This window comes from Agelaius phoeniceus, chromosome 1 (genome assembly GCF_051311805.1).
Source record: "Agelaius phoeniceus isolate bAgePho1 chromosome 1, bAgePho1.hap1, whole genome shotgun sequence".
In the NCBI taxonomy this organism is placed as follows: Eukaryota; Metazoa; Chordata; class Aves; order Passeriformes; family Icteridae; genus Agelaius; species Agelaius phoeniceus.
The window spans coordinates 43,419,357-43,447,223 of NC_135265.1; the positions used below are offsets into that span (position 1 = coordinate 43,419,357).

The 27,867-nt window shown below is 43.1% G+C and overlaps 1 protein-coding gene across 9 annotated transcripts; it reads left to right on the plus strand.

The window, feature by feature from the left end:
• The first annotated feature begins 143 nt into the window (after nt 1-143).
• On the plus strand, nt 144-27,867 carry NOD1 (nucleotide binding oligomerization domain containing 1). 9 transcript variants are annotated; one of them, XM_077177425.1, is made up of 13 exons: nt 167-202; nt 3,141-5,003; nt 6,694-7,031; nt 8,880-9,054; nt 10,255-12,064; nt 14,092-14,175; nt 15,174-15,257; nt 16,858-16,941; nt 18,577-18,660; nt 20,714-20,797; nt 21,413-21,496; nt 23,550-23,633; nt 25,033-27,867. In XM_077177425.1, the coding sequence occupies exons 3-13, from the start codon at nt 6,816-6,818 to the stop codon at nt 25,103-25,105; spliced, it is 2,862 nt and encodes a 953-aa protein (XP_077033540.1). In that variant the 5' UTR covers nt 167-202; nt 3,141-5,003; nt 6,694-6,815; the 3' UTR covers nt 25,106-27,867. The 9 variants fall into 9 exon arrangements, 7 of the variants coding, with proteins under 7 accessions (XP_077033586.1, XP_077033540.1, XP_077033563.1 ...); XM_077177448.1 differs by lacking the exon at nt 167-202 and having other exon boundaries at nt 256-4,489; nt 4,924-5,003; XM_077177456.1 differs by lacking the exon at nt 167-202 and having other exon boundaries at nt 256-3,741; nt 4,924-5,003.

Sequence of the window (27,867 nt, forward strand, 5' to 3'; positions counted from 1 at the left end):
GCTGCCGGGGCACCCGGGCACCTCTCGGGGCAGGAGGGGTGGGTGCGGAGGGCAATGCGATGCTGGTGACGGGGAGCCTTGGGCCATTCCTGCGCGGGGAGGAGGCGCTTCCCGCCGGGGAGGAGAATCCATCTGTGGGACGGGAGGGGGTGAGGGAAGCGCCCGTGGGCTCCTCCCCGGCCTCCGTCCCTCCGCCGCCGCGGTGAGTGCCGGGGAAGGGCCGGGGCGCAGGCGGGCTGCCGGGGGGAGGGCTGGAGGGTCCCAGCGTCGGCTTTCCGTAAAAAAAAGTTTCTGTGGTACGGCTGAAAGGCTTGCAAGGTGGGACGGGAAGGGATGCGCCGCTCCTGAGCTGGAAACTTCGGGGCTCCGTGGTGTTTCCTCAGGAGGGTCCGTCCCGCCCGGCGGCCGGCGCTGCCTGACGGGGAGTGGGGAGCGAGGACGGGCGGCAGCGCCCGCAGCTCCGCGGCGTGGGGACAGCGCCTTCGTACCAAACACGGCAGCGCTGCCCGGCGTAAATGGTGCTCCACATGCTGGCGAGGATGTGGCGCTCCTGAGGGCTGCTGGGGAAGGGTGGCGAGGTCCCATCGCTTGCGATGCATCGCACCCGTCCCGCCCTGGCGGCCGTGGCGGGGTGCAGTGAGCCATTTGCTGCCCCGAGAGCCTCAGCGCAGATCCCAGTGCAGGGATCTCACGGACTCACGGGCCACTCGCTTAGGCCCCGGTGCTTTGCCCACCTCACCCGAAAGAAGCTGGAAGAGAAGGAGGCGGGAGCGGCTCGCAGGACAGGATGGTGCCCCGTGGCCTGGCCGTAATTCCATCAGTTCCGTGATTCCATCAGCTGCAGCTTTCCGTGTAGGATTCACTGCTGGTTGAATGCGAAAATAGTAAATGATAAAAGTTCCGTGTTTATAGACCACAGTAAATTGCCCCCTCCTCCTCTGTCTTTAGCAAAAACAATTCCCCAAGATTTCTCTGGTTGGAGAAAGTTTCTTTGCTTTCTAGTAGTGGCTCATTATTTATTGATCTTTTCCCACCGGGAAGAAGTTACAAGGAAGCCACATAAAGTCTTCCTGACAGGGGCTTCTTAATGCATCCAAACACTATATATAAAGTTATATTTCTATACAGAGGATTCTGTTAAGATATGTAGGAACAAAACCAGTGACGGATGGGAATATTTCTGTCAAAGCCTGTGCCTTTTAAAGAAAGCTTGTCATTTTACCAGATGGAGGCAGAAATAATTTCTTCTGTGTTCTTTTATATCTGTTGCTCTTCAAATAACTAGGGATGCTTACAAAAGCTTATGATACAGTCAAAAGAGACTGAGAGAGGGGAGGGAGGAAAAAAACACTGAAAGATGCTGATCTCCGGGACCCCAGAGCGATGCAAAAGCACGAGTTGTAATGGATTTACAGGAGCATGATGTTAACATACGGCTCCCTGGGCATTTATTGACATGTGTAGCATCACTGATGATAGTTAGACATTGTGAAGTGGGGCGTGATGAGTATGCTTTAATTCACACAAACAGAATAATTTAAGATCTGCACAGGGACTCTGTACAAGATCTACCAAAGCACCATTTTTGCTATAATAATAAAAGGCTATTTTTTAGTACCTTTGGGAATACATTGCATTGCTTCTCATCAAACATGCAGACTTTTTGTGTAGCACACTTGCCCATTTACCTCTGATCTCTGCATGTTTTTTACTGTTCTTGAACTAAGTAAAATAGCTGAAGTTCTTTTAAATGTGGGACCTGCTGTGGGGAAATAGGTGTTTTATTCACTTATTATAGTCAAAGACTGACTGCTGTTGCATGCATGACATAAGATGTGGAAAATCAATCCCTTTTCTGTCTCTCCCAATGATAGCAAAAAATTGAATTTATGCTGGCCTGACAGAGTCCAGATTACCAAGCATACCAAAATTTCCAATTCTCTTGCTGTAATGACTCTGTAGCAAGTAACTGGCACTGTAAAATAGGTTTTCTCAGGAAACAACCCTGACTTGGAGACACAAAGGGCATAGGGCTCCATTTCATGTGAAATGGAGCATTGTTTTCATACAGCCACCTCTGGAAGAGTGATTATGTTTTGAATGCTATGGACAGAAGGCTGTGCTAGTGGGGACTCCCCTAGCCCTGGGCTGGCACTCAGGTTTGTGTGCTTCACTGTTGTCCTGCCATGGCTGGCTACTAGGTGCTGTGTAAATCCTGAAGATAATCCAGCTGCTGGCTGCAGGTAACTAGGTAGTAGCAGAGGACTTTATTTCACAGGCAATTTAGAGGAACACTTCTTGTCAGGATAGCAAGACTGCAGAAGAAGTAGAATTGGCTGAGTTTTCAGCTCTTCAGAAATATTTTAGATTGGTCTCAAATTAGTTGCTTTAATGGACAGTTGTTAATTAATTTGCTCCTTGTATTGTCTTTACTGCATCATTCTACACAGTCTCCTTTGGAGCAGCCAGCTCAATAAGGACTCAATTCAATAGCTGACCCAGAAGTTGAAATTTTTTTTAGCTGTTCTGTAAGATCCTTTAGCCCCTTTATCTACAGAATTTATCTTTGACAAGACCTTGCAATAAACTTTGCAAGACTTTGCAATAAACCAGCACATTCTTTGCTGCCAGGGGTCTTGCAGCACTGGCAGTGGAACAGGCATCACAGTTTTGTTAGAAGAAAGAGCTGGGAGATCTTAGTAAAAAGAGGATGTGAGGAGGGCAGGGCCAGGGAAAGTAGAAATGTATATATGCTTGCACAATGCTGAGAGTAGAGGGAACTCAGAGGAGACACGAGATAAAGTGCCAGTGCCTTCACTGCAGCTTATTGACATGGATTGTACAAAACCTTGCTGGAAGTACTGATGCTTTTACGGTACCTCTTACTATGACAAATTTCATTTCCCTGTTTCATTTCCCTCCTTACTCCTGGCCTGATCCCCATCTTGCTTCCTCTTTTTATTCTCAGTGGCACAGGTTTTTGATGGCATTGATTGCCACACTTGCTGTTGCTTCTCATATCGCTTCAGTCCCCATCAGCATTTCATTTGGCCAAGACCCTGTCTTCCCTTTCTTCTTGGCTTTTACAGCTAGCTGGTGGGGAGGTGTTCTGCTCTCAGGTTCTTTTTAATTCCTTCTAGTCTGTTTCCTGCCTTCTTCACCTGATGGACTTTGCTGCCCTCAAAATGGCTAACTGCATTTCCTCTCCAACATCATTGGCCGTCTCTTCAGTAAGTAATTGGGTTTTTTTAATTTTTCCTCTTAGGAACCAGAAGTCCATTCTGTTCCCAGATAGGAAGCTTTTCCCCATGAGTCTTTCTCCTGTTGTCTCCCCATTCTAGACTCCTGCTTCATTCAGGTATTATCTGTCTTATCTGTCCCCATTCCTCCTTAGGTGTTCTGCTGTTTCAGCTACTCTGTCAAGCTTGCAGGTCTTTCCCTTTTTCTTGCTCATTTCTGCAAATAGATGTGTTCACAAGCTGTTGCTGTTAGAACAGGTGATCTGTTTTGTCCATAACTTTGTAAGAGCCTTAAGGTGTCTCTCAGAAAAATTATTTTACTCACTTTTTCCCTTTCAGAAGTGGAAGGCAGTACCCTGAGGTGTCTGACATTAATGTGTGTCTCAGTCTTTTCTAACAGCATCCCCATGACTGATGCAACTGTTGTCACATGAATTGCACTGGAATTGAATCCAGCATCTGGAGGGCCCAAGATAAGGCAAGGAACACTGTATGCACTCTAGTAAGAAAGTGCTTTCAATGCCTATTTATAAGCTGCATAAGCATTTACCTTTAAACATACCAGATGTGTAACCTAGCATTGTAAAACTGACAGGTCTTCCACAAGAGACTTAGCAACCTTGTGTTCCCTCCCTGAAAAAATCATATTGAAGCACTATGGAAGCTGGGACTCTTTGCAGAAAGAGGTGATGGGCTTGCAGATAAGATGGAGACCTCATGTTGTCACACACTGGCCTCATGTTTTTAAAAACACCGCCAAAAGAACCCCAACAACACAAAGAAAGCCCTAGTGAAACAGAATCATATATGTCAAATTTCTTCATACAGCTGATACACTTTGCTATGAATACATGTAGCAGGAAGTCTTTCTGTTCCAGCACCATTTGAAGTGTTCAGCTCTTCATCTGGTATGGATTTTCTTAGTCTGTGAATGGTGGAAATTTCCATTTTTTTCTTACTAAAAAGGACTGATGAAAAATACTAAGTACTCCAGTACTGGATGGTGTGGAGTTTTGCATTAAATTTAGTATTTTCATTGAAAATATCACTGAGAATTCATATTGCCAGTCCTGACTTCCCTGCTTGGCATTTTTGTTCTTTCTCCTTTTCTCCCTGATGTTTAGCCTCACTTTATATTCCTTTTTGCTTGGTTTCTTGTTTCTCCATTCTCCTGCAGATCACCCTGTGTGAAAGGGAACCTGGTCTGTCCTGCAGCATTTGTATGCACACCACTTCGAGTTGCAGCCATGGTTTGTACTGACTTGGACACAGTCAGATGCAGGGCAGACATTTTTGAGACCTTCTGGTCATTCCATATTTTTCATGTTCTGTCCTGCTGTTGTATTTCTTCTTTCTTTTCTTATGCTCTTTGTAGATGGAACTGAAATAGTGAAAAAATACTTCAATTTGCTTTGTACACTTGACAGCACGTTGGTTCGTTCTTACGGTTTTCTGAATGTTTGTCTCAGTTCTTCTTACAAATTAGGAAGAAAGAAAGTGCATTAGAATAATGTGGTCCTGGAATAACCAAAGCAAGCAAGGAATGTTGGGTGGATGCAGTATCTTGAAAGAGTAGGGTTAATATTTTAATTGCACGTTTTAAGCTGATACTATCTCTTTAACTAAAGCCTACAGATATTTAAGGCTAAATTATGTTTTCAACATGCTTGGTCTTCATTCACAGAAAGAGCTTTCTTGAACAAAGAGATGTGCCAGTGTGGCTTCTGGAAAGCTGAGTGACTCAGAAATCAGCCACTTCCTCGGGTGGGTCATCTGAATGGGGTAATGAAAGCTTGATTTGTCTGAGTAGAGGCAGTCACTTACTGGTGTGGTAAGAAATTCAGATCACTTGGTTACGTTCCGTTTGTTGGAAACAGTTTTGCCATTTTGGGAGTTGGCTGTGACCCAGAACAGTTGTGCTGGGGATTTGCCAGGTCTCAGCCCTCGGAGAGCCCAACTCTTAATGCAGTTATCTGCATCCATGAAGGTCAGCAACCCTAAGCTGGGACCTGTTGGGAAATCTGAGGGGCTAAGCTGGTTTGCCCTGCTGGTTTGAGTGTAGATAGTTAGTATCACTAAAATGCAGTGGCATAAACTGTGTCTTTCTCCAGCATCAAGCAGGAGAAGCTTCACCGATGCAGACAGCAGCTTCTGATATAGAAAACCCATAGAAGTGAGATTGTTCCAGTAGCAGGTCATTTAGAATAATCTGTGAGCTGGCAGGGCTCAGATATATCTTGACAGGGGAGTGCTGGGGAGCATTTGAGAAAGTTTGCCATCACCACAAATGTCTTGGGAAACTGTGAGAATTTTGTCGCAGCAGTGTTGGCACATTTACAGAATTTTTGAAGGGTTTTGTCTTTTGGTTTTGTTGATATGACTGCAATCAGAATCTAAGAACATTCTTCCAGATATCCCTTGACCTGCTGAGACAACAGTATGTTTTAACTGTTACTGGGCGTTGTCAGTGATTTGTGTTGATCATGCAGATTCTCACTGTCTGTGTGGAGGTGATTCAGTTGAGATCTTGGCAAAAAATTAGCTTCCTGCATGTGAAATCATATGTGCAATTTGTACCTAAATAGTACCTAAATGAACTTACTGTTGAATTGTAATTTCAGTATAACTTCATGCCTACTATATGGTGGGCACACTAACTAAAATTACAAGAAGCCCTGCTTTAGTAATACAATAGAGAGCAATCTGATCCTGATTCCTCTTGCTTTATGCCCTGTAGAGAAAAAATAGGAATAAATGGGCATCTAAAAAGAGCTCCCAAGAGCTGGTTTGGAGAACAAGGGCATACACTGTGTATGTATTTGCAGACAAGGAGAGAGCATCCATGCTAAAGAGTATGGTTTCAAAATAACATCCCACCTGGTGTTGATGAACCTTCTATCCTTAGAAGCTAAACTCTTTTTCCTATTTTTCCTAGTTTAGCTAAAACTGCCTCAGAGTTCAGAGGGCCTTGCTTTCAGGAACAGGTATTATATTTTCAGCACTTCTTACAGTCCCTTGTTGTTAACAACGAAAAAACAGAGTGAATTGCTACTATAAATTAATTCCTCCTACAAAATTAATTGCTATGAAGTATAATTTTATTCTGTCCAGATTATGTTTGGACAGATGCCCTGCTTTGTCTACTCAAACATGAAAAACTAATAAAAAATATTAAATTATGCATTAGGAACAGGCAATTAATAAAGCAGATGCTACTGGTGGTGTTTGAGGCAAGCTAGAGTAAAATAGTGGTACAGGAGGGAGATTACTAGTTGTAGGTATTTTATTTTTCAAAACCTGAACAAATAAATGAAAGTACCTAAGGAAGAAACATTATTAAGAAGTTGGCCATGATACTACACAGAGTTTGGGAGTATTCTGTGATGTCTAATTTAAGGATGTATGTGCATAGAGTAAGGTTTAAACTGAGGATCTGTACAATTACTTTTTGCAGGCTCGGTGATGTGAAGGACAGATTTCCTGTTTGCCTGAAGGTAAATCCAGCTGACCTGTCACTACAAATGGACAGTTTTTCAAAGATGAGGCTTGGTGGAGCAGCTTCTTGGTATCTCAACAATGGAAGGCCAACTTTGTGCTAATGTGGACATTTCTGTGAAAAATCCTCCAGGAGCAAGCCCTCGGTCCTTCATTGCTTTGCTGAAGGTTCACCGAGAGCTCCTGGTCGGTAGGATCCGCAACACGCAGTGCTTGATTGATAACTTGATTAAGAACGACTACTTCTCCACCGAAGATGCAGAGATTGTTGTCCAGTTTCCTACTCAAGCAGATAAGGTATAATTGTTTTTTTTTTCTAGCCAGTGAAGCTTTTGGTTACTTTCAGTTTATCACCAGATTTTAAGGGTTCATCTGACAATTTTACATCTAGTGTGTTTTCTAATCTTTGTTGTTTTGGCGTTTTCCCACCCGTTCTTCCTGGATGAGTGTCTCCAGCACATCCCTTTCCAGCTCGGCTGGCACTGCTGGTTATGCCCGTTGGCAGCTGTAGGAATTTAGCAGGGTGATAATTGCTATTCTGTCCCTCCCAGCTGCGGCTTTGTCCTCTGATAAAGATGTGGCCACATGGTTGTTAGAGTATAGCAAGGAAAATCTGCTTAGGATGCTGTGGGATAGACCATCCTGCTGTAGGAGAACAGAAATGAAATGTTGGTTTAGAAGTTAATAATTGTTTGTTGTCTGTGTGAACACCTTCCTTTCTATTTAAAGACCTATGTACCTTATAAATGTTTCTGTGGAAAATTGATGTATCCTGGCATATTTGGGGTTTTAATTCATCTTTGGACATCAATAGCAAGAATTATTTCCCTTCATTAGGAAAAAAATTACCGTTTACACAGTTGGTCTTTGCATGGTAGCTTGAAACAGCTGAGGAGATTGTTTCCCAGACCAACCAATCAGGCAGCTTCAGAGCCCTGTCACAGTTAGGGGCAGGCAAACCATAAAAAATTCAAAGACCTTGGACTTCACCAACAGTGCAGATTTTCATAAAATAATCATTCTTGCTGGCATGTTGAAATGGTAACACAGTGCTCACACTGTGTGTAGGGTCAAAGCTGAATAAATGCACACTGTATGATTATCTCAATTTCTTATTGTTTGGCATAATACGCATGGTTGTATGCAAAGCTGAGGGGGAGGCCATGCATCAGGCGTCTAAGCAGAGACAAAGAGCAGGCCACAGTGATGTAAGTGAAGTGGACTCTGTGGGAGCTTCTCTGGAAGGCATAAAACTGCTTTTTAGAGCATACAAATTGTCAGAAAATGCTCCATGTTTGCTGTGCTGCACATACATCACCCCGATTTAAGCTCACAAGAGACCACAGTCTCTGGAAACCCTTTGTCTGGTCTAGAACTGCATTCTTCATTCATTTCTAGCAAGAGGATCCTGACATTCAAAATGTGCCTTCAGATGACTTCTCTGTCTTGCAGAGGGGTTTGTACTAGGACTGCCTTGTACTGGTGCACAGAGATCACCCTCTGCCTTGCCCGTGGAGGTGACACTTTGTGCTGAACTGCTGCAGCCACTGCCTGGTAGCCATTAGTTTTGGTAATAACTGCAGGCAGAGGGGCCATTGTACAGAGGGAGCCTGGAGAAATGAGTTGCTGTGTTGGAAGGAAAAGTTGTAGGGTTTTAGCTCAGCGTTAAGATCCAGGGAGGGATTCAGCCTATCCTGCTCTGAACCTGGCTGGATCCTGAGGTAAATCCAAATGTGACTAGAGTATTTACAAAACAGAAGGTGAATTTAGGGCACTGAGAAACCACCTCTATTTTCATTTTAAACAGCACAGGGTTTAAAATACACTGTGTAGTCAAGCTGAGGAAATCCTTTGGGTTCCCTGTTGAGGACTGGTATTTATCCATTTTGTTTCTGGTTAGTGTGATTGAGCTACAAGTTCAGACCTTAACTTGCAGAACCAACTCTCTCACAGCACTCAAACACAAACAGCAGTTGGGTTTTGTGGTGGCTCCAGTTCAGAGCTGGATTTTGATTTCACCTTTTTGAAGCACCAGTTTGGATTCTGGCCCCCTGCTCCAGTCCAGAAAGGATCCTAAAGAAGCTGACAGGTATTACTGTGATAAAATGCTGTGTATCAATGATCCTTTCTGTGGTGTTTCTTCAGGTTCGCAAAATTCTAGACTTGGTTCAAAGCAAGGGAGAAGAAGTTTCGGAATACTTCGTCTATGTCCTGCAGAAAGTCACTGATGCTTACTATGAGCTTCGGCCTTGGCTGGATGAAATAGGTTATGAGCCTTCAGAGAATATTTGTAGTAAACCTGTGGTAAATACAGATCCAGGTAAGGTCATGCATCTCTATCCCTTCCCTTAGAAGTGTCCTGCTACGTAGGAAGCTCCAACCAAGTGACAGGAGAGTAAAAGTTTAGGCAGGCACAGCCAGGGAAAATTAAAAGGCAAAATTAATTAGCCAAATTATAAGGCACACTGTATAACACAAGGGTGATGTTGATAAATTACATCCTGTTTTGTTAAACTTGGGCTCTTTCTGCATTTGGTTGTAGGTATGTAACACTGGCAGAACCACCTTGTGCCAGCTGTAGTATTTTCTAGGCCTCTACTACAATTTATTAGCTACATTGTGATGTTTTGGCCATGGACTAGACAGTATTTCATGATGAGAACAGTCAAGCAATGAGGCAGGTTGCCCAGGGAAGCTGTGCAGTCTCCATGGGGGTTTTCAAGATCCAATTAGACAAAGCCCTGAGTAACCTCATCTGATGTCAGAAATGATCCCGTTCTCAGCAGGAGGTAGGACTAGACCGTCTGAGGTCCCTTCCAACCACAATTATTGTCATCCTAAATGATGATTTTTAGCAACCCTAAAAATCAGACTTTTAAGTATTAGAGAAATTATTTCCTCTGGAGAGGTTTTTCCATACTACATAAATATAAGAATTACTTTGTCGCCATCTGAAGCAAAGTTTCTGTTGAAAACCACAGGCCAATGTTGTGCAATAACTGAGATTCTCTTGTGGGTTTTTTGTCATCTTAAAAAAATCTTTTGAGATGCCTGGTGCTAGGTTTCTAAAATGCATGGCTTCTATTTGCAACAATATAAATGACTAAAGAAGTTAGGAAAGAATAACCACCTACCTGATAGAACTGCAGTTAGAATATAAGTACAGTGAAATCAGTGACCAACAACTCCAACAAGCCTTTGCAGAGAGTTAAGCAGCCTTTGACAAAAGATCAGGGGCTTAGCTTTGAGTCTCAGCTGAAGGATAGTAACCCCTTAAACTAATGCAGCATCAGTACTGGCTTTCAGGAAGTGGTGGCTCACATGTGACCTTTCTTTTAGCACCTGAATTTCCCAAGTGAGTGATGATGGCAGCACAAATAGAATTAATCTGCCAAAGAACCTTTTCCACATTAGAATTACTTTTGTTTATAACCCCCTCTGAGTTCCCAAAGAGGTGGATCATTGTGTACATAGGTTTTTAAATAATAGTCTCTTTAATAATAGTTCACTGTCTTTTTAGTTAGCAGGTATTGCCAGAAACTCAGACATGAACTGGGACGGGACTCCAAGTTTTTTATGTTGTATGCTCAGAAGGAGGAGATGCTGCTTGAAGAAATCTACTCCAACAGTATTATGGAGCTGGTCAGTTTTACCAATGAGAGTCTTGGCCAGGTGGGTCAGTTAGAAGCCCTTTTTGATGATGCAGTTGGGCTAATTAATGAAGATGGAGAGACTGTTTATGTCTACGGTGATGCAGGAATTGGAAAATCCATCTTGCTGCAAAAGATACAAAGCCTTTGGGCCAGGAAAGAATTGGACATAGGGGCCAAGTTTTTCTTCCGTTTTCGGTGTAGGATGTTTAGCTGCTTCAAGGAAGATGAAGCCATATGTTTGAAAGACCTGCTCTTCAAATATAATTGCTACCCAGACCTGGACCCTACAGAAGTGTTCCATCACATCTTGCAGTTCCCTCATACAGTTCTTTTCACTTTTGATGGCTTTGATGAGATCTATTCCGACTTTGATCTCAGCAGCGTACCTGAGGTATGCTCACCCAATGAACCCATCCACCCCCTGGCACTGCTTGTAAGCCTTCTAAGAGGAAAGCTTCTTAAGGGATCCAAAAAAATTCTTACAGCCCGGACAGGAACTGAGATCCAAAAAAACATCATTAGGAAGAAAGTGTTGCTCCGTGGTTTCTCCAGGAATAACCTGAAGGAATACACGGCTATGTTTTTCAAAGATGAGCAGCAACGAGCACTGGTGTCAAACCAGTTGGAAGCTAACCCAAATCTCTGCAGTTTGTGTTCAGTGCCTTTATTTTGCTGGATTATCTTTAAATGCTTTGAGCACTTCCACTCCAGCCAGTGGTTTGACAGCCACGAGCTCCCAGACAGTTCTGTTACATTAACAGATGTATTTCTGCTCATGATTGAAGTACACCTGAACCGATCTGTGAAAACAAGTTTGCTGAAGAGCAATATCAGGAGCCAAGCAGAGATGTTCAAATCAAGAAAGGAAAGTCTTCTAGCTTTGGGTAAAATGGCATACAAAGGGATGGAGAACTCTTCCTTTATCTTTGAGCAGGAGGAAGTCTCATCGGCAAACATCTCTGAAGAAGATTTGCAACTGGGCTTTCTCAGGACAGTTAAAAGTTACAGTGGCTGTGACAGTCAGGCCACTTATGAGTTCTTGCACTTAACCCTTCAGTCTTTTTTCACAGCTTTATTTTTGGTTATGGAGGAGAAGGTGGGTACCAAGGAGTTACTTGAATTTTTCAATGAATGTTCTTCCATGGAGACTGCCCAGCCTACTTGCCTTCGTATCCCCTGGCTGAAGAAACAACTAGCAGGGGAGGATCCTTTCCAAAATAAAGAACACTTTAATTTTACCAACATGTTTCTTTGTGGCCTGCTTTCTGGATCCAGGCAAAAGCTCTTCAGACATTTAGTTTCGCCTGCAGTCATTAAGAGGAAGAGAAAAACACTCATCACATACCTTGGGAACAGCATGAAATCCCGCCTGAAAGGCTACACTCGGTCCAGGCTGAAAAGCTACAACCAGGTGCAGATGCAGCCCAACTTTGTGTGGATGCTGAGGTGCCTGTACGAGACGCAGAGTGACAAGGTGGGGAGGATGGCAGCCCGCCGCTTGCACGCCAACTACATCAAGCTGGCCTACTGCAACGCCTGCTCTGCCGACTGCAGCGCCATTTCCTTCCTTCTGCACCACTTCCAAAAGCACCTGGCTCTGGATTTGGACAACAACAACATCAATGACTATGGAATAAAGCAGCTGCAACCTTGTTTCAGCAAGCTTGCAGTGATCAGGTAGGGGTCTCTGTATGTAAGCAGGTCCTTGTGTATTCTTCATTTATTCCACAAACCGGTGGGCTGAAGGAATTGATGTCCCAAGTGGAGAATTATGAGGATCAGTGCTGCTGGAAATTAATACTTCAGTTCTTCTGAAATCTTTGTTCATTTAGTCACAGGAGCAGAGATAAGCTGTGAATTTGGAAACCAAAATGGAAAGAATGGAAAGAAGTCCTTAGAAGCACAGACTGTTTAAACCTCTAGGTTTAGTTAGCTCCATCTCAAATTGTTTTGTCTCAGAAGAGAATTTTTATGAGAGAAGGTGCTTAAGGGAAAAAGGAAACAAATGGGATCCTCCATTATTTGAAGATTGCCGGAGGTCATCTCTGCCCTTGGTCATAAAGGGTAAGGGAGGATCTCCAATAACCCTTCATCAGAAGCTCTGAATTTCTTGCTTTTGCATCCTGTCCAAATGTCTGGCTTTCATAGGACAAAAACTCTCATGTACATCCATGAAAGAATGTAGTTGATGCCTTCAGATGTGGTGTTTCCCTGAGGTGCTGTGAAGGGGGGACATGGCTTGGTGTGAACAGGGAGAAGTAACTGCACCTCTGACATCACAGGCCAGATTGTTTCACCTCCAGCCCTTTGAGCTTGTACCACGTAGCTATATCTTATTTTCCAAACATTTAGGTGCAGAAAATCAGGATCTTTTTTAAAGCTCCTTCAGCCTCATGAAAATTTTTTTAACACCTGGATTTATTCCTCCTGTTTGGCTATGCCTTGCCTTGTTTTCCTCTAGGAATAAATCAAAGCCAGTGACTCTTGGTTTTTTCCCCAGTGATTTGCAAATTGACTGACATCCCAGCAGAAAGCAATAAGGAAACTCCTGTGAAAAACACATAAGTACGTAAGACAAAACAAAGAAGCAAAGGCCAGCCTTTCATTCTTCATGCCTATCATGATCGTGCCATACACAGTGTGATCCTAACACCATCCCCAGCACCAAAACAGTCTTCTAGGTTGCCCTTTTAGGAACCCTTTATGGATCTTCAGATGTTGGAACTTTTATTTCCAATGAGCAATTTCTGCAGGTCAGGAAATACTGTTTCCAAGAGCTTAGCTATCCCTTTCAAAGAAGCAGGCTGTCCTGATCTGTAGAAATTGGCTGATCTGTCCTGTGTGCTGGTGCATTCCAAAGGGACAGGTTGCTAACTAGCAAAGGCTAGGGAGGCAGTTGGTGATAAGGGACTCTCAGCAGGAAATCCTCAGGTACTGACTTTATGTGCACACTAAATGTGGTCAAAGTGTTTTCACAGGGACAGCTTTACCCAGAAAATGTGATTCATGGCAATTGGAATGCTTCATTTGAACCTGTCCATAAGGTGAAAAAGCTTGAGAAGTTACAAAAAAAAAAAAAAAAAACCCAAAACAACAACAACAAAAACCCCACGCCAAACAACTGTGAGATGAAGCATTTTTATTCTGTGAATGACTGATATTGATTTGCTTCGTGTCTGGCTGGGACAATAAAATTAGAAACATCTAGCACACCCATGGGAGCACAGTCCTGTTTTCTGGCCAGGGCTTTTCACAACCTTTATTTGGTGAAGCCTGAATGTGTTGTGACTTTCAAGATGCCTGGCTTTCACTCTGTACTCAGAGAGAAGATTGCAAGACTAGTAGTTTGGACAGCTTGCTTTTGCTAGGGTGTTAAGCAGACTTTATTCCTGGAATCACAGTAAGCACAGAAGGAGGGTGAGATGTTTATCTGGAGTCTGACTTCCTACATTTTATTGTTCTCAGTTCTGTGGACAGCTTCCAGAACATTACCTAGGAGATCTGGGGCTTTCTGATTTTTATCAGTTTTGGAGTGAGCCACATGAATGTGAGCTCACATCTCCCTTAACAGCTTTTAATATGTGGCATAAGGACCTGTTAAAATATCAGAGGAAAATGCATAGGCCTCCAGACATTTGTTAACTCACAGGTGATGAACGTTTCTAGTACGTATTGATTCAGGCTTTTCATTCCCTTCTTTCCAGGCTCAGTGTAAATCAGGTCACAGATCATGGGGTGAGGATCTTGTATGAAGAACTCTCCAAGTACCAAATTGTGTCTTTCTTGGGGTACGTACCCAGCTGGGAGCAAAACACTCAGCAGTGATACTGGAAAATAAAACTCTAAAGCTGTCAGCACTGACACAGCAGAGGTGGGGTGGAAACTAGAGTTTAAGCAAAGCAGCTTTTTGTGTCAGAAATGATTCTGTGACAGTTCACTGGGACAAGGACCACAGCTTCCTCTCCCATCACACTCCCTCACAGCCTCCTGCTGGCATCAAAGCCTTCTGTGGCACAGTGTGGACCACCAATTAACCTGCTTGCTAATTTTATACTGAAAGCCTTCTGCTGTGGAAGGGATAGACTGCAAGCAAGAGAGCATGTGTAGTTATAGCCTGCTGTTTTCTCCACTGTAAACTGATTTATTTCAACTATGCAAAGCAGATACAGCTTGGTAGAGACTGCTGTCAGGAACATGCAGTTTCAAGTGTCATGTTCATGATACCAATTTCTTTCAAGAGCTTAATTAGTTCTTAATGAAGCTGAAGCTGGAAGGCACGTTAGCTCTGACTTCCTGCTCTTGGTTAAGTAGCTACATAAAAATGACTTTTTGAAAGATAAACATGCATACCAAGAATAGCTTTTTTCCTCCAGTGCCCTAATGTAAGTACAACTGCTCAGGTATCTGCTCTTCAGTAATATTTGCAAGGGGATTTTATGACTTTTAAAAGACCAAAAGTACATTATGGTGTTTTGTCTTTTGACTTACCTTCTGGCAATATTATTTCTGTACTAGCACAGGAATAAAGGGAAACTTTGTTTGCTTGTGGAGACCATTTATTTAAAAAATTATATAAATATTCATGATTTGCAGTCTAGTCTCCTTATATTTTATATCTAGCCCATCACAATATGAATTATATATCAAAATAGAAATACAAGCAACTGTGAATATGTACAAAGCTGCACAGAAAAGATAGATGCTATGTGTGCATCATAAAACATTCAGGTTGTAAATATTTAACAGCAGTAATAACCTATTTTTACCAATGTGATTTTTCTTTAAGCTTATACAACAACCAAATCACTGATGTTGGAGCCAAATATGTTGCAAAATTAATTGAAGAGTGTTCAAGCCTGGAATATGTTAAGTATGTTGGATTGTTTTTCCTTTCTACACTATCCTAATTGAGATTAAGCAACTTGAAAGGGGAGGAAGAGTAGAAAAAAAGACAAAAATTGTATTTGAAATAAAATGTAATTTAGGTTGTTGTTGTATATTTGCTTTGCAGTAGTCTAGCAGTGGATAGCAACAGGTGAAACTCTTGAATCCATAGGCTTTTCTGGAATACAGTAGTGAGTTAAAGGAGTGCATGAGACCTGTTCTTTACCTAAATCCAGTCTGAGCTCCTGAGCGAGGCTTAAGCTGTGCATGGACCTTGCTGCTGCTTCCAGCAGGCAAATTCCCTTGGATGTAGTACCAAGCTTTTTAGTGTCTGACCTTTTATGGGCCACTGGGGTCAGGCTGTGCTGGTGTCATACCTCAACTCTGGAATTCCCCAAATTCACCTGGTGACTTGTTCCCTTTAATTCCTGGAACTTCCCCAGATAAGAGTGTCTGGCCATGCACATTGGTTGGACATAAAGGTAGATCATTAACCAATGGTTTAATTGTGACCATAGCAGAAACCAGAGGTAACTGCAGCAATGTCAGCTTTGGGAGGGAATGTAGGAACAGGCAGCCAGGGAATCTTGGGTTCTAGTCCTTTCCTTGTTCTACCACTGACTTGGTCTGAAACCTCACTCTGGCCATATCCTTCCTACTTGAAATTTTTGCAAAATTTTGAAACCCAGGAGCACTTAGTTTTTTCAGTGCTTTGACAGTGCTTTGCTTATTTCATGTAGCTTTCACAAAAAAAAAAAAAAAAAACAAAACAAAAAAAAAAAAAAAAAAAAAACAAACCTGTTGAAGGATGGTTGCATTCAGGCTACATAGTAACCCTAGAGGTTATTTTGAGATAGTGTGCACATTCACGTGCCCAAAGTCAGCCAAACAAGACAGTTTTATGTAAATGTAGTGGCTTGGGGCTGGGGGGGAGGGTTAGGGGTTTGGTCTGTTCTTTAAATCAATCTATATGCAATTATCTCTCCCTTGAACTCCAGCCATTTGATATCCACGTAGGCCAAAAATAGAAGAGGCCTTGTGTAAAATGCCAGCCTGGGACTGACTGCTGCACCGACCTATGCCACTGCCTAGAGCCTGTGCTTACAACAGAAAAACTTGAAATTATTGCAGTCTGTGCCTATCAGCTGCAGTCTGCTCTGGAAACACACAGTCAAAAAATATTGTGTTCCCTGTGGCATCATGAAACATGCTGCATGTAATTCATGAGCTCTGTAGCAATTGCTGATAGTATGAATTATATTAAAAACAAGGCTGGGGTCCTTGCCCTGAGGATCAGTTCCTAAAGCTCATTTCTAACATACTGAGCACCAAACCCAAGACTCTACTGCAGTACTTCTGATTTGGAGGGCTGACATGCAAAATATGCAAAAGACAACATAAAATTATGTCTTTTAGTCAAAGGTCAAGTGCCTGCAGTCTTTTTTCACTCTGGGTTAATCTTTGATAGCTGCAGGTAACCTGCAGAGTTAATTAGCCTTAAGTACTTGTGTGGCTTTCTGAACTGGTGTTCTGATAGCTGCACAGTTGTAAGTGATGCACCTCATCAATTCCTGTACTTTGTGCAGAATAGGAGCAAACAAGATAACGAGCGAAGGAGGGAAGTGCCTTGCCCAGGCCATCCAGAAGAGCAAGACAATGTTTGAAATTGGGTAAGTTCAGTGCTAAAGAGCAGAAGTTAGGGCTTGATCTTGGCCAGGCACCCGTAATCCCTTAGGATTCCTTTTTTTTATGCTTACCTTCTCTCCTCCTTCTACTCCTTCCCTCCTTAACAACAGCATTAGAACAAACAATGCTGACAATATGTAGAGGCATAGCCACATTTTCCATGGAAGGAAATGCTGCTTTGTTGTTCTTCAGTTCACACAAGGTTTGGTTTGGGTTTTGGCATCTGTTCTTTTCTTTTTCACTGTTCTGACAGAATCTTAAAGGAGAAACAAGCGAACAAGAGGACAGTATATAGAGCTATCCCCTTCCTTTATGGCAGCACAACTCCTCTAGAGATACTTGGTTATTTTTAAGTCTGTGTGGTTTTATGACAATTAGCACTGCATCTAGTTATTGAGTGTCATTGTTACACCTGTCAAACCTTCTGCATCACATGCTGATAAAGTTGTTAGCTGGGAGAATAAAAGGGTATTCACATCGTCCTTTTCCCTTAGGCTGCCCCTAATTGCAAAGTGCTATTATTGGAGAGAGCTCTGCATGTACTCCCAACCTTTAGTTCCTGCCCTGTTTCTCAGGAAAGGTGCTAGGTTTGACTTATTTTATTTATTTTTTTCCTCTTCTGGCAAATCCTAGTTTCTCTTTTCACTCTACAGGAGAACACATTTCTTAAAATTTAGTACTTGAATACATGGAATTAAAACCTCTGCTTGGCCATTGTGAAAATCACAGTAGCTGTGAGACATGGAAATTGGATGTGTACAATCAGATTTTTGGCCTTTAATTTTGTTGTTCTACAATATTTCACAAATATAGTGAGCAACCTGCACACTTCCATATAGCTGGGTCTGCTGTGCTGTACTTGCTGTAATTTCAGTGAAGGACTCCTGTTTTCTCCTGTGGAGGAAATGATCATTCCAAATGGACTTAGGATAGCTTGGACAGAAATGTCGAAATAGCAAAACTGCACCAGCTCTGGAGGACAAGGAAATTCTGGGGAACTTACTGGAAGTCCATATGTTTAGATACCACAGAGCTCAATTGATTTTAAAAGAGCTGCCAACTAATTACCCATAAGCTGAGTGTGGCTCTGAGTCATCAAGCCAGGATCCCTGTAAAAAACCCAACAACACAGACCTCAGCAGAGGTGTTTTCAAACCTTGTAATACAGGGTGAATTTTCAAAGTGATTACTCTGCATAGAAAGGATTTGACCAGATACTCCTGGTTTCTGATCCAATCTCTCCAGCTTGTACCATGTTACCTTCTCTCACAAAATAACCCTTTGTGTAATCAAGGATTGTTTTACCTTTGGAAATACTATTTCTTACCAGTGTGCAGCAAGGTGATCCCTAAAGCATTCCTGCTGCACAGGCTGTCTCCTAGAGCTGCCTCGGTGCTGTGGCCTGAGGGTGCTGGTGAGTCAGCAGAGGTTACTGGTGCCATGTGCAGGCAGTGGAGCATACCTGCCTCACTGGGGAGGGTATCTGCCAGGTTCCTTACAAGCCTGAAAGACTGTGAAGTAACCAGGAAGGAGGGGAGGGGAGAGAAACAGGGAGAATGCATTGCCAAGAGTCAGTAGGGCAGCACAACTGATAACTCATGTTGTCCTCTCTTCACTAGGATGTGGGGTAATCAAGTTGGAGACGAAGGAGCAAAGGCATTTGCAGAGGCTCTGAGGAACCACCCCAGGTTAACAAACGTGAGGTAAAACATCAGCAGAGCCAGGCAGCTTGGTGCAGTGCTGGCTTTTCCATCCTGCTGTGAAGCAATGACTCTTCCCACCAAGGGTTGGCTTGGAATGCCATCTGGTATTGCAGCCTTTGCTGTGCAGCGAAGAGGTCCCTGGTGCAAGTGAGAGGCCAGACTCTGTCAAATAGCCCTATGCGGCCTTTAGGCAAGTTAAAAATACCACATGACTGGCATCCTTTCCTCTGTGTGCACCTCCTGCCCTCATGCTGCACAGAGGTCTGGCATTTGTAAAGGCACATGGTCAGTGGGTGCCATTTTGATCTGGGAGCATTAGCAGGAGCAGGCACCAGCTGTCACTGAATCAGGTTCCCAGTGAGCTCAGTATTAACAGCATCTCTTGAAAAAGTGCAGCAGCTCTTACCAAAGCACTTTGTAGGTCATAATATGAGGGGCTGGGACATTCTCACATTTGGGCTCATCCTGTGCTCCAGTGGAGCTACACCACCACACATTCAGTGTTGGATGTCATCCTGACTGGAGTTCAGGGATGGATCTCAAACCAGCCTTCTGGAAGCCATAACACAGGTGAGGTTGGAAGCACAGCAGAAACCAGCATGTTAAACAGCCCATTCCCTGCTAAACTTTCAAATGCTGGCTGGGGATTTAAAGATTTAAAGATGTTTTGGAGTCCCTCACACAGCTGGAGCACTGGGTTCATGGTGACTCTTTCTGTTTGTCTCCCAGTTCCACTGGCCTTCATGGTGAGGGGAGCAGGCAAGGCTCCTTAGTTTCCCCACAAGGTGGCACATGGCACTAGTTTCTTCAGAAATACTCTGGGAGTTTGGGGATCTCTGGAGAGTTTATTGCTGCCACTTCAGATCCGGGGATTTCAGAGCTGGTGCCTTGTCCTCTTTTCTGCAAGCGGGTAGTCAAGCTTAAAAATTAAAAGCTGAACAGGTGCAGTGACCTAGATATATTTAAACTTAAAAGCCATCTGAAATAGCCATCTTCCCATAATTGCACAATCCATCCAGACACATCAGACTTGAAAGAAAACATTTTGAACTTGAATCAGAGCTCAGGGATTCTCAGATGAGAGCAAATATGCTGATGAATGTGTTTGCAGAAATAAAGAGGAGTAACTGTGCTGTCTCGAGCTTGGGTTTGCTGGCACTTGTGCAAGGTGAATCCTCTGCTCTGCAGTGCACTTGTTCTTGGCTTCATTTCTTATCTCCCACTGCTAATCTTGCTCCATGATTAGAATTCATAGTAAGCACCTGTGGTAGCTTTATGTGAAGACCAAGGGAAGATCATTCCTACTACATCAGTTTACTTTATTTGCCATTTTTAGGCCCAGGCATGATGGACTGAGAATATCCAGTTTAAACTGAAGCTAGGAGGGACTCATGCCAATACATACTTGTGCTATTGCTCTACTTGGTTGCCCTTTCTACATTTTTTGAGGCCTTGCATTATTTTAAGGGGGGAGATGCTTTTTGAACTCCTAAAGCCCAGAACGTAACTGACTGCATGATTTTGCCAATGTCTATTCAAAGAATGAAGGGCAGACTAAGAAATGTTTGTGGTTTGTAATGGAAAGCATTTACAAACTCATCTCTCCATACACAACACAAGGTGTTGTATTTGGAAGAAGAATGAAGTATTTGGATGCCTGAAGGACTTAAAGGACAAAGTGCCCACTTTGTACAGGGATGACAAACACATGTAAAAACCTGTGTACTGCTAAGCACAACTCTTGGTCCTTGTTAAGAGCTTCAACTCTCAAAATTACTGAGTGCAGCTCCACTGTCAGTCCCAAGAGCACAACTCACTGACAGCAAACCTCGTGGACTGTTAGATAGACCTGTACTCAGGCTGCAGACTGTGAACTGCTCTCACTTGTAAAAGTTGTAAGGGCTCAGTGGTTTGTGAAGTGTGTGAGCCTTTGAAACACACAAATGCTGAGCTGTACATCTGGGAAGCAGATCATCCAGGATATTCCCTGGTATTTGGCAGTGGGAGAGCCAAGTGGTTCTGCTTCTTAGACATTTGTATCTTTACTTCACAGTCTTGCATTCAATGGCATCACGACAGAGGGAGGCAAGAGTATTGCTGAAGCCATGCAGCACAACAACTCCGTGAGGATATTCTGGTAATTGACAGTGTGGTCTCTTTCTCCTCTGCTTCCTTTTCCAGAGCAAAATGCTGGTTTATGTCCTCCAATCCCATAGCCCTTCCTACTCTCCCTCCTCCTTCTCTCCCTGCCCTCATCCCCTCTGCTTTCCCTATCAGCAAGCTATAAGATATCCCTTTGGAAGAATGTGGGCATGAGTAATGGATCAGCAGCACGTGTCCTTTGGGATACATTCCAGTGACCAGTGCCATGCCTCGCTGTGCTCCCTCCATCTTGCTTTCCCCACCTTCTCTCCTTTCCATCATCTGAAGTCAAGTTCTTTGTCCTCAGTTTTTGCACCTCTTCAGTGTTGTCTGTACCTTTTCCCACCACACCTCATTCACCTTTTAGACACTAAAGCATCATGAGAAAGTATCACTAGAGCATTGCTCAGTGAAATAAAGATCTGATACTCATCTCTTTTACCTCCAGGGCTTCTCTTCAATATCTCTTTGTGTCCAGCCTTTACAAATGCTCAGGGCAGGAACAGCACATCCCCCTTTGGCTGTCTAAAGCTAAGTCACAGAAAGCTGCAAAAAAGGGGGCTGAAAAATAATGTCAACATCCTAAGTGAACATTGTCTCTCCCACTTAGGTTGACTAAAAACGAGCTGGATGATGAGGCAGCAATGAGTTTTGCAGAGATGCTGAAGGTCAACAAGAAACTGGTGCATTTATGGTGAGCTACATTCCACAGTGGCACAGACTCTTTGGCAGTAACTACATTAAAGCTTCACCTTCCAAGTCTATGTAGGTCACAGTAACAGCTTCTGTGCATGGTCTGGATGCAGCTGACTGCTTGTAGACAGTTCTAACGGGAAGTTAATAAAGCTGCTGTCTAGCATTTGGAACCTGCTTCCATACAGGGAAAAGTTCAAGCTGTTTCTGGTAACTTTCAAACTAATGATTGATTTCATCTCTCCTTAGGGGAACAGTACTGGCCTCAAAATCAAATGTTTCAAAAAAACAAAAACCCAAAACCACAAGCAGACAGCTAGAATAGAATAAGGTTATTACAATTTTTTCTGTTTATTATCATGCTATGAAAGTAACTCTTCAACCAAGAACCTAGGTGACAGACAGATACATGTCACATTTGCCTGATGCTTGCTTTTCAAGCTAGCAATATACTGATGCATGACACTCATCTCCAAGGCATCAATCCCCAGGAAACCAGGGATTATTTCTAGCAATCACAGTAAGACTTCTTACACTTCTAAGAAAACACAGCGTTGGCTTTTCTAATCCAGAGGTTGCCAATGGATGGGGTTGGGCAGATGTGAGCTGTAAAAAAAGTAGCCATCCATTCATCTCAAGTGATCAAGGGAATATCAGACATGGAGTCCCTTTGCATGCTTTACAAAGACTCTGCTGACCACACTCCAGCACACTCCCTGTATTAATCCTAGTTCCAGCCCCTTAGGAAGCATGCTGGCTGTCATGGGTGCCACTCACAGCCTCTTTTGAAAGCAGCAGAAGCTGTGGTGCCCATCACCCTGCAAATGAAAAGACAGTGGGGGAAGTGCTTGATTTCTTTGTGCACAGCTGCAGATATAATTCACTGAGCAGTTTGGGTTGAATTCATAATAAAACTTACCCCAGCCAAAGCAGGCATAGTAATTGAGATGAATGTCTTTGTCATGGCTCAGTGTTGTCCAAGGGTGTCTGCCAGTGGACAAATTGATATCCTGCTTTGTTGATTGCACCAGTGGATACCTCCAAAAGGTGGTGACCTATATAGATAGTTGAACTTGAGGCTGAGTTAAAGTCTTTTTCCAGTAGCTGAAAGATTCTACTGGATCCCTTTGCATTTTGATTCCAAGTGCAGAAACTCCTTTAATGGGAATGCCTCCTCCCCTCCCTCCCTCCCTCAGAGATTGTTCAATACACTCCAGTTTTCAGCCTCATCCTGAATCCTGAGGGATTCATACAACCAGTCACATGGAATAGTACAGCTGTGGGGCTCACCATGGTAGACTGAAAGGTGAGTACTGAATTAAACTAGGCTGATGAGGATTTTTATACTCATGCAGATGAGTGGCCTCTGTTCATCTTTAGCTAGTGGGATGGTCTACAGTGGTTAATAAGAGTTACCTACTGTTTCATCAGTTTCACTGCTTGAGGATCTTATGTATGTTTTTTTTCCTTCCCTAAGCTCAGATGAGACATAATTTATAGCTGGTAAGTTGGCTTCACTGGGACTTGCACCTGCTCATACCAGAGTCAGAATCAGTGCTTTATTTTTCAAAGATCTTGTTGGTCTGATAAACAAGACTGGAATATTTGGCAGCTTCTGGATCATAACTGCTAAAACACTAGGCCTACACAGGGTCTGTATTCAGAATTTTCTGTACATCACTTAAAAATGTCTCACAGTCTTCTTAGTAAGAAAGCAGAGCTGAGAGGTTTGTCTGTCTCAGTCTAAATACCACAATCCCATACCATTAGTGAACATAGCAGAAATTTGTCAGCTGTGTAATTAAAATTGCTCAGAATCTCCAGAATGGAACCACATGCAAGATTAAAAGGAAAAGATTAATACTCTGAGCTCTGTTTCTGAAAGTGCTTGTGGGACATTTGACCAATACTGTGTACCATTCTCACAGATAAAATCACAGTAATTTTCTTGTGACAGACAGCTTTGCTCCTTAATGTCAAGCTGAGCACAGGTTGTGCATGTGCTGCAAAGTAGTTTCCATGTTAGATTGACATGAAATGCTTTTTTTTTTCAGGCTTATCCAGAATCAAATTACAGCCAAAGGGGTGAAGTGCCTCAGTGAAGCTCTCAAGGAGAACACAACTATTCAAGAAATCTGGTAAATGTCCCTTTCTCAAAGGGTCACTTTGTAAACTTCCTTTAAAACCCTACTGGCCTTACTACTTCCCAGCCTAAAAAATTCAGAGCAAGTTTATGTGAGGCAGAGGTTGTAGTTCCAGCTGTGGATTTCAGACAGGTAAAAAGCCACTGCCATTGAAACATTTCCTTGTGTGTTATGAATGTCAGGCGGTTTTCTTGGTTCACATCTGTCTGTACCACTGATTTGCAGAATCAGGGCCTGAATTTATAGACCCAGCTTTGCTTGTTGTTTTTATTTTTAAACTTCTGATCATGTTCATGCTTTTCAGGACCTAAATGCCAAATAAGCAGGAGATGGTTACCTTTAATCAGCATTACTAGTCTGGTTCACAGAATTTGTGCTTGGATTTTTTTGGGCGGTGCTCCAAACATACTGCAAGTGCTAAGCTACAAGGCGATTAACTTTTTGTAGGATTTGTTTGTTGTAGATTAGGTGGGCATCACACAGTCACACGTGTACATTTAAGGCAGAAAGCCAAATACCACATTCCTTCCCTCGCCTCAGGGAGCTCAGGAGTCAATAGAACTGAGCTGGTTTTAGCACTGCTGCTTTATTATTGAACATGAAATTTATTTTTAAATATATGTATTTGTTTTAGTGAAAGGACACTGAATTCTTGCTTAGAAAGACAATGACTCACTGTGTGACTAGTGTGTTCCCTGGAGATGTGGAAGAGGTACTTTTTCCAAAAGCCACTGTCAGCTTTTGTCGACAGAAGAGGCATCAACTTCCCCTCAGATCATTCTGAATCTTCAGACTGAAATCGGTCTTTTGATTCTGGCCTGAATGTTCAGAGGCATTCATTAACCCAAGTAATTTTATAAATCTGCATGGTTTAATGGATTTCAACATTTCTGAGAGCAGCACTTAACCAGGCTGCTCATTTTCAGGAGTGTAAGTATCAATGTAGATTATGTAGCCAGAATTGAAAATTTTGCTATTGGTCATTTCACATTAATAATGCTTGAATACTTCACAGAATTTTCTTCCCATGTTGTCATAGAAGACACAAAATGCTCTGTAGACTTTAAATATCTTTAAACCAGCCCACTGCACAGTAAGAACCTTTGTCAACTCTGTGCTGCTTGCTGAAATGCAAACAGCTGGGTTTCCAATGCCAAGTTCAGTTACTGGAGCTTAGGTGTGTGTTCAGGTTTTATTTCTGAGGGAGGAGCCTTGTTCCTTGGATGTGCAGTAGGAACAGCAGTGCTGGATCCAGCCTAACACCCATTCCCAGTTGAGAAGCATGCAGCCTACGTGACATTTCGAACCTCTGCACCAAAGATGGTGCACACAGATGATGGGAAATGGTCACTACCTTACTTTCACTCACATCCCTTTTGTTGTCCTCCTCCAGCTTGAATGGGAACCTGATAAGCCAAGAAGAGGCCAAAGCTTTTGAAAATGAAGAGCGGATCATTTGCTTTTGAATGAGGACTTTCCCATTTTGCCAAGTTGGTGTTAACAAAGGCTACTTCTACACTTGGACTGCAGAGTTTATAAAGGCACCAATCTACAGTGCTCGTGGCAGGAGAGAGATACACAATAAGCTGCCTTTTTATGAACACACTGCACTCCCTCAGCTCCATCCCTTACCCTGCCTGTTATTTTTTATCCTTTTGGTGAGTGGGAAGTTGTCTGGGTAAATAATTAATGTTTGTTTGGTGCTTTGAAGATGAAATGCAAAGTGTTAACAGACTAAATCCACTGGCAGGTGTATGCATTTTGATAACTGAGTTTAGATCTATTCTGTACAGTGATGTAAATAATCTGTCAACTTATTTATATACGTAAATAAAGACATACAAGTATGCATAAACAAGAAAGGGTGCAAGATGCACAAACTCCACCAGCTCTGAGTATTACCTGCCTCAGAACTGAAAATGAATATATACACAGCTTTACCAGAAATGGTATCTACAGTAGTTGCTTGGTGTTTTTCTTCTTCCTGCCTAGAAATTAGGTCCCTCTTTCTCCACTGACTACAGGCAGCATCGTAGACACTGCTTTTTTTGTTGTTGGGATTTTTTGGATGGGTAGGAATGGATGCATCAGGCTCAGATTACTTTCAGTAATCTTTTTGTCCCATATCAAAGCCAATCCATTTTCTTTCATGCAACCAGAAGCCCTTGCTGCCATCACATTTTTTTATGGTAAAACCATAATACGGGCAGTAAACCACTTCTGCTTCACATTTCCAGAGGGCTGCATAGAAACAGCTGCCTCCTGTTTCCACAGTGTTTGTTCTGGGGAGGGGGTCTGGAGAGAAATGTGAACAATTAATTAGCAGGCTGTTCATTGCCTTGGCTCCTGGCCTAGGCTCCGTGCTGGTGGCACTACACCAATGTCATGTTGCCCAGCATCAGTGGGGAGAAAGGACGATTGAAAATCAACTGCGTCAAGTAGAAATCCCTTCTCCCAGCAACAGGCAAGCACACAGGAGGATTGAGATTGGCCTGGAAAGCTTTTCGTCTATGCTTGAATCAGTGGACACAGCAAAGCAAGGGGCAGTAGTAATAACAAGGATCAGCAGAAAACATTATCCTCCCCCAAATGATTATTGCTTAGGGAGTGTAACTTTAGAGGCTTTGAAAGAAATCAGTTAGCAAAGGAGTAGGGTATTTGATTATTTTTTTGTGGGAGCTTTAAAAACTCAAACTCTACCCCACAGTGTAGGGGGTAGAGTTTGAGTTTATCAACCTAAAATGGAAAAGTGTGAGCCATTTTTCTTCCTTCTCCCGTGTTACCATCTCCCCCCCACCCCGCCCCCAAACTTTGAGAAACAATTCTCCAGTTGCTGACTAACCCCCAAAACCTTGGCATGGTTGGAAGAAGAATCTCCAGTTAAAATGCCAAACCAATGAACCCTCACCTCCCCATCTCCCAAATCTGCCCCATGAAGCAAAGAAAGTGCTTGCTCTGTAGGTCAGAGCTTCTCCCTTTCCTATGAGGTAGCAAACCTTTCCTAGCCCTCAATTCTGTCTACTCCCTTCAGCTCCCTAACACATTTTCAAATACTCACTGGGCTTCTCACAAAACCTGCAGTTATAAAGGGAAAAAAAGGGAAGAAAACCAACTTAGTTATTTTTCAGTGGCTTTTCCTCTGTGCCTGTGGTATCAACACTGATTTTTCACAGGGAGACAGATGAGGTTTTTCAGCCATGCCCGAGGGAACTCAGCTAACTTGAATGATTTCTGCACCTGAGCCATTTGTTTACTGAAGCGAAAGGGCACACAGTTACAGATGAGCTGGATTTCAATTGCCAAAACATCTGCCAAAGCAAAGCCTTTAAAGACTTCTCAGTGACTCTAACAAATCAGAGACTCATGCACCTTGTCAAAGTGTGTTTTGCCAGCCTACTCTGATGGAAGGGAGAAGATACTGGTGGCAAGGAAGGCCTTCACCAGAGGTGTAATTTGCCTGTGTTTGAGGAAGCGTGCTCCTACTTTGCTCTAATCACAGAATTATTTGCTCATTTACCAGGTAGAAAATACGTTTAAAACTACAGTTCCTGTCCTTGTTTCTCTAATTGACTAAAATAGCTTCCCCCAAACTTTCCAGTGCAGTCACATCTGCCCCTTTTTGGGGCTAGAGCAGCCTTTGGCATTGTTTGTAGTGACAATCTCAGCCCTGTTGAAAATCTTGTTCCATACCTGGCTGTTACAAGCTGGGCATCCAGGGGGTGTTTTCAGAGACAGCAGCATTTACAGGGCTGCAGCAGCTAAATGCAGCCTCAGGATAAGTGATGGCAGGATCAAGCCCAGCTCCATGTAAGACAGAGTTTGGCACTGAACAAGATTACAGTGCCAGAGACAGAGCAAGTCACAGCCACTCCTTCCAGAGGTGATTTTGAGCAGCAAACATTTGTTTGGACTGGACTGAAGGTCTGAGCACAGCTCACTCTGGGTTTAACAAAACCAAGGAGTTTCATAGCATCCTGCTCCCAGCTCCCCCAGAGCAGGGGGTCTGCTTCACAGGGCACATCCCAGCTCTGGGAGCCATGCTGGGCAAACTCTGGGAGCAGCAGGACATCCCTTGTTTATCTGCACAGCATTTCTGGCTGAGGCTCTTCCTAGTCTTACCAGCCTGTTTGTAAGGGGCATTGGAGCAACGTTTCTGCAGCTTGCAGGGAGAGCCTTGTTTACTCAGAGACAACTGTAACTTTTTTCAGACTTGTTTGTAATTTGCCAA

Coding starts and splice junctions, on each gene's coding strand:
- NOD1 (XM_077177471.1), top strand. CDS start 6,816: ATGGAAGGCCAACTTTGTGCTAATGTGGACATTTCTGTGAAAAATCCT. Junction 9,055..10,254: donor TGTGGTAAATACAGATCCAG/GTAAGGTCATGC, acceptor CTGTCTTTTTAG/TTAGCAGGTATTGCCAGAAA. Junction 23,634..25,032: donor ACAACTATTCAAGAAATCTG/GTAAATGTCCCT, acceptor GTCCTCCTCCAG/CTTGAATGGGAACCTGATAA.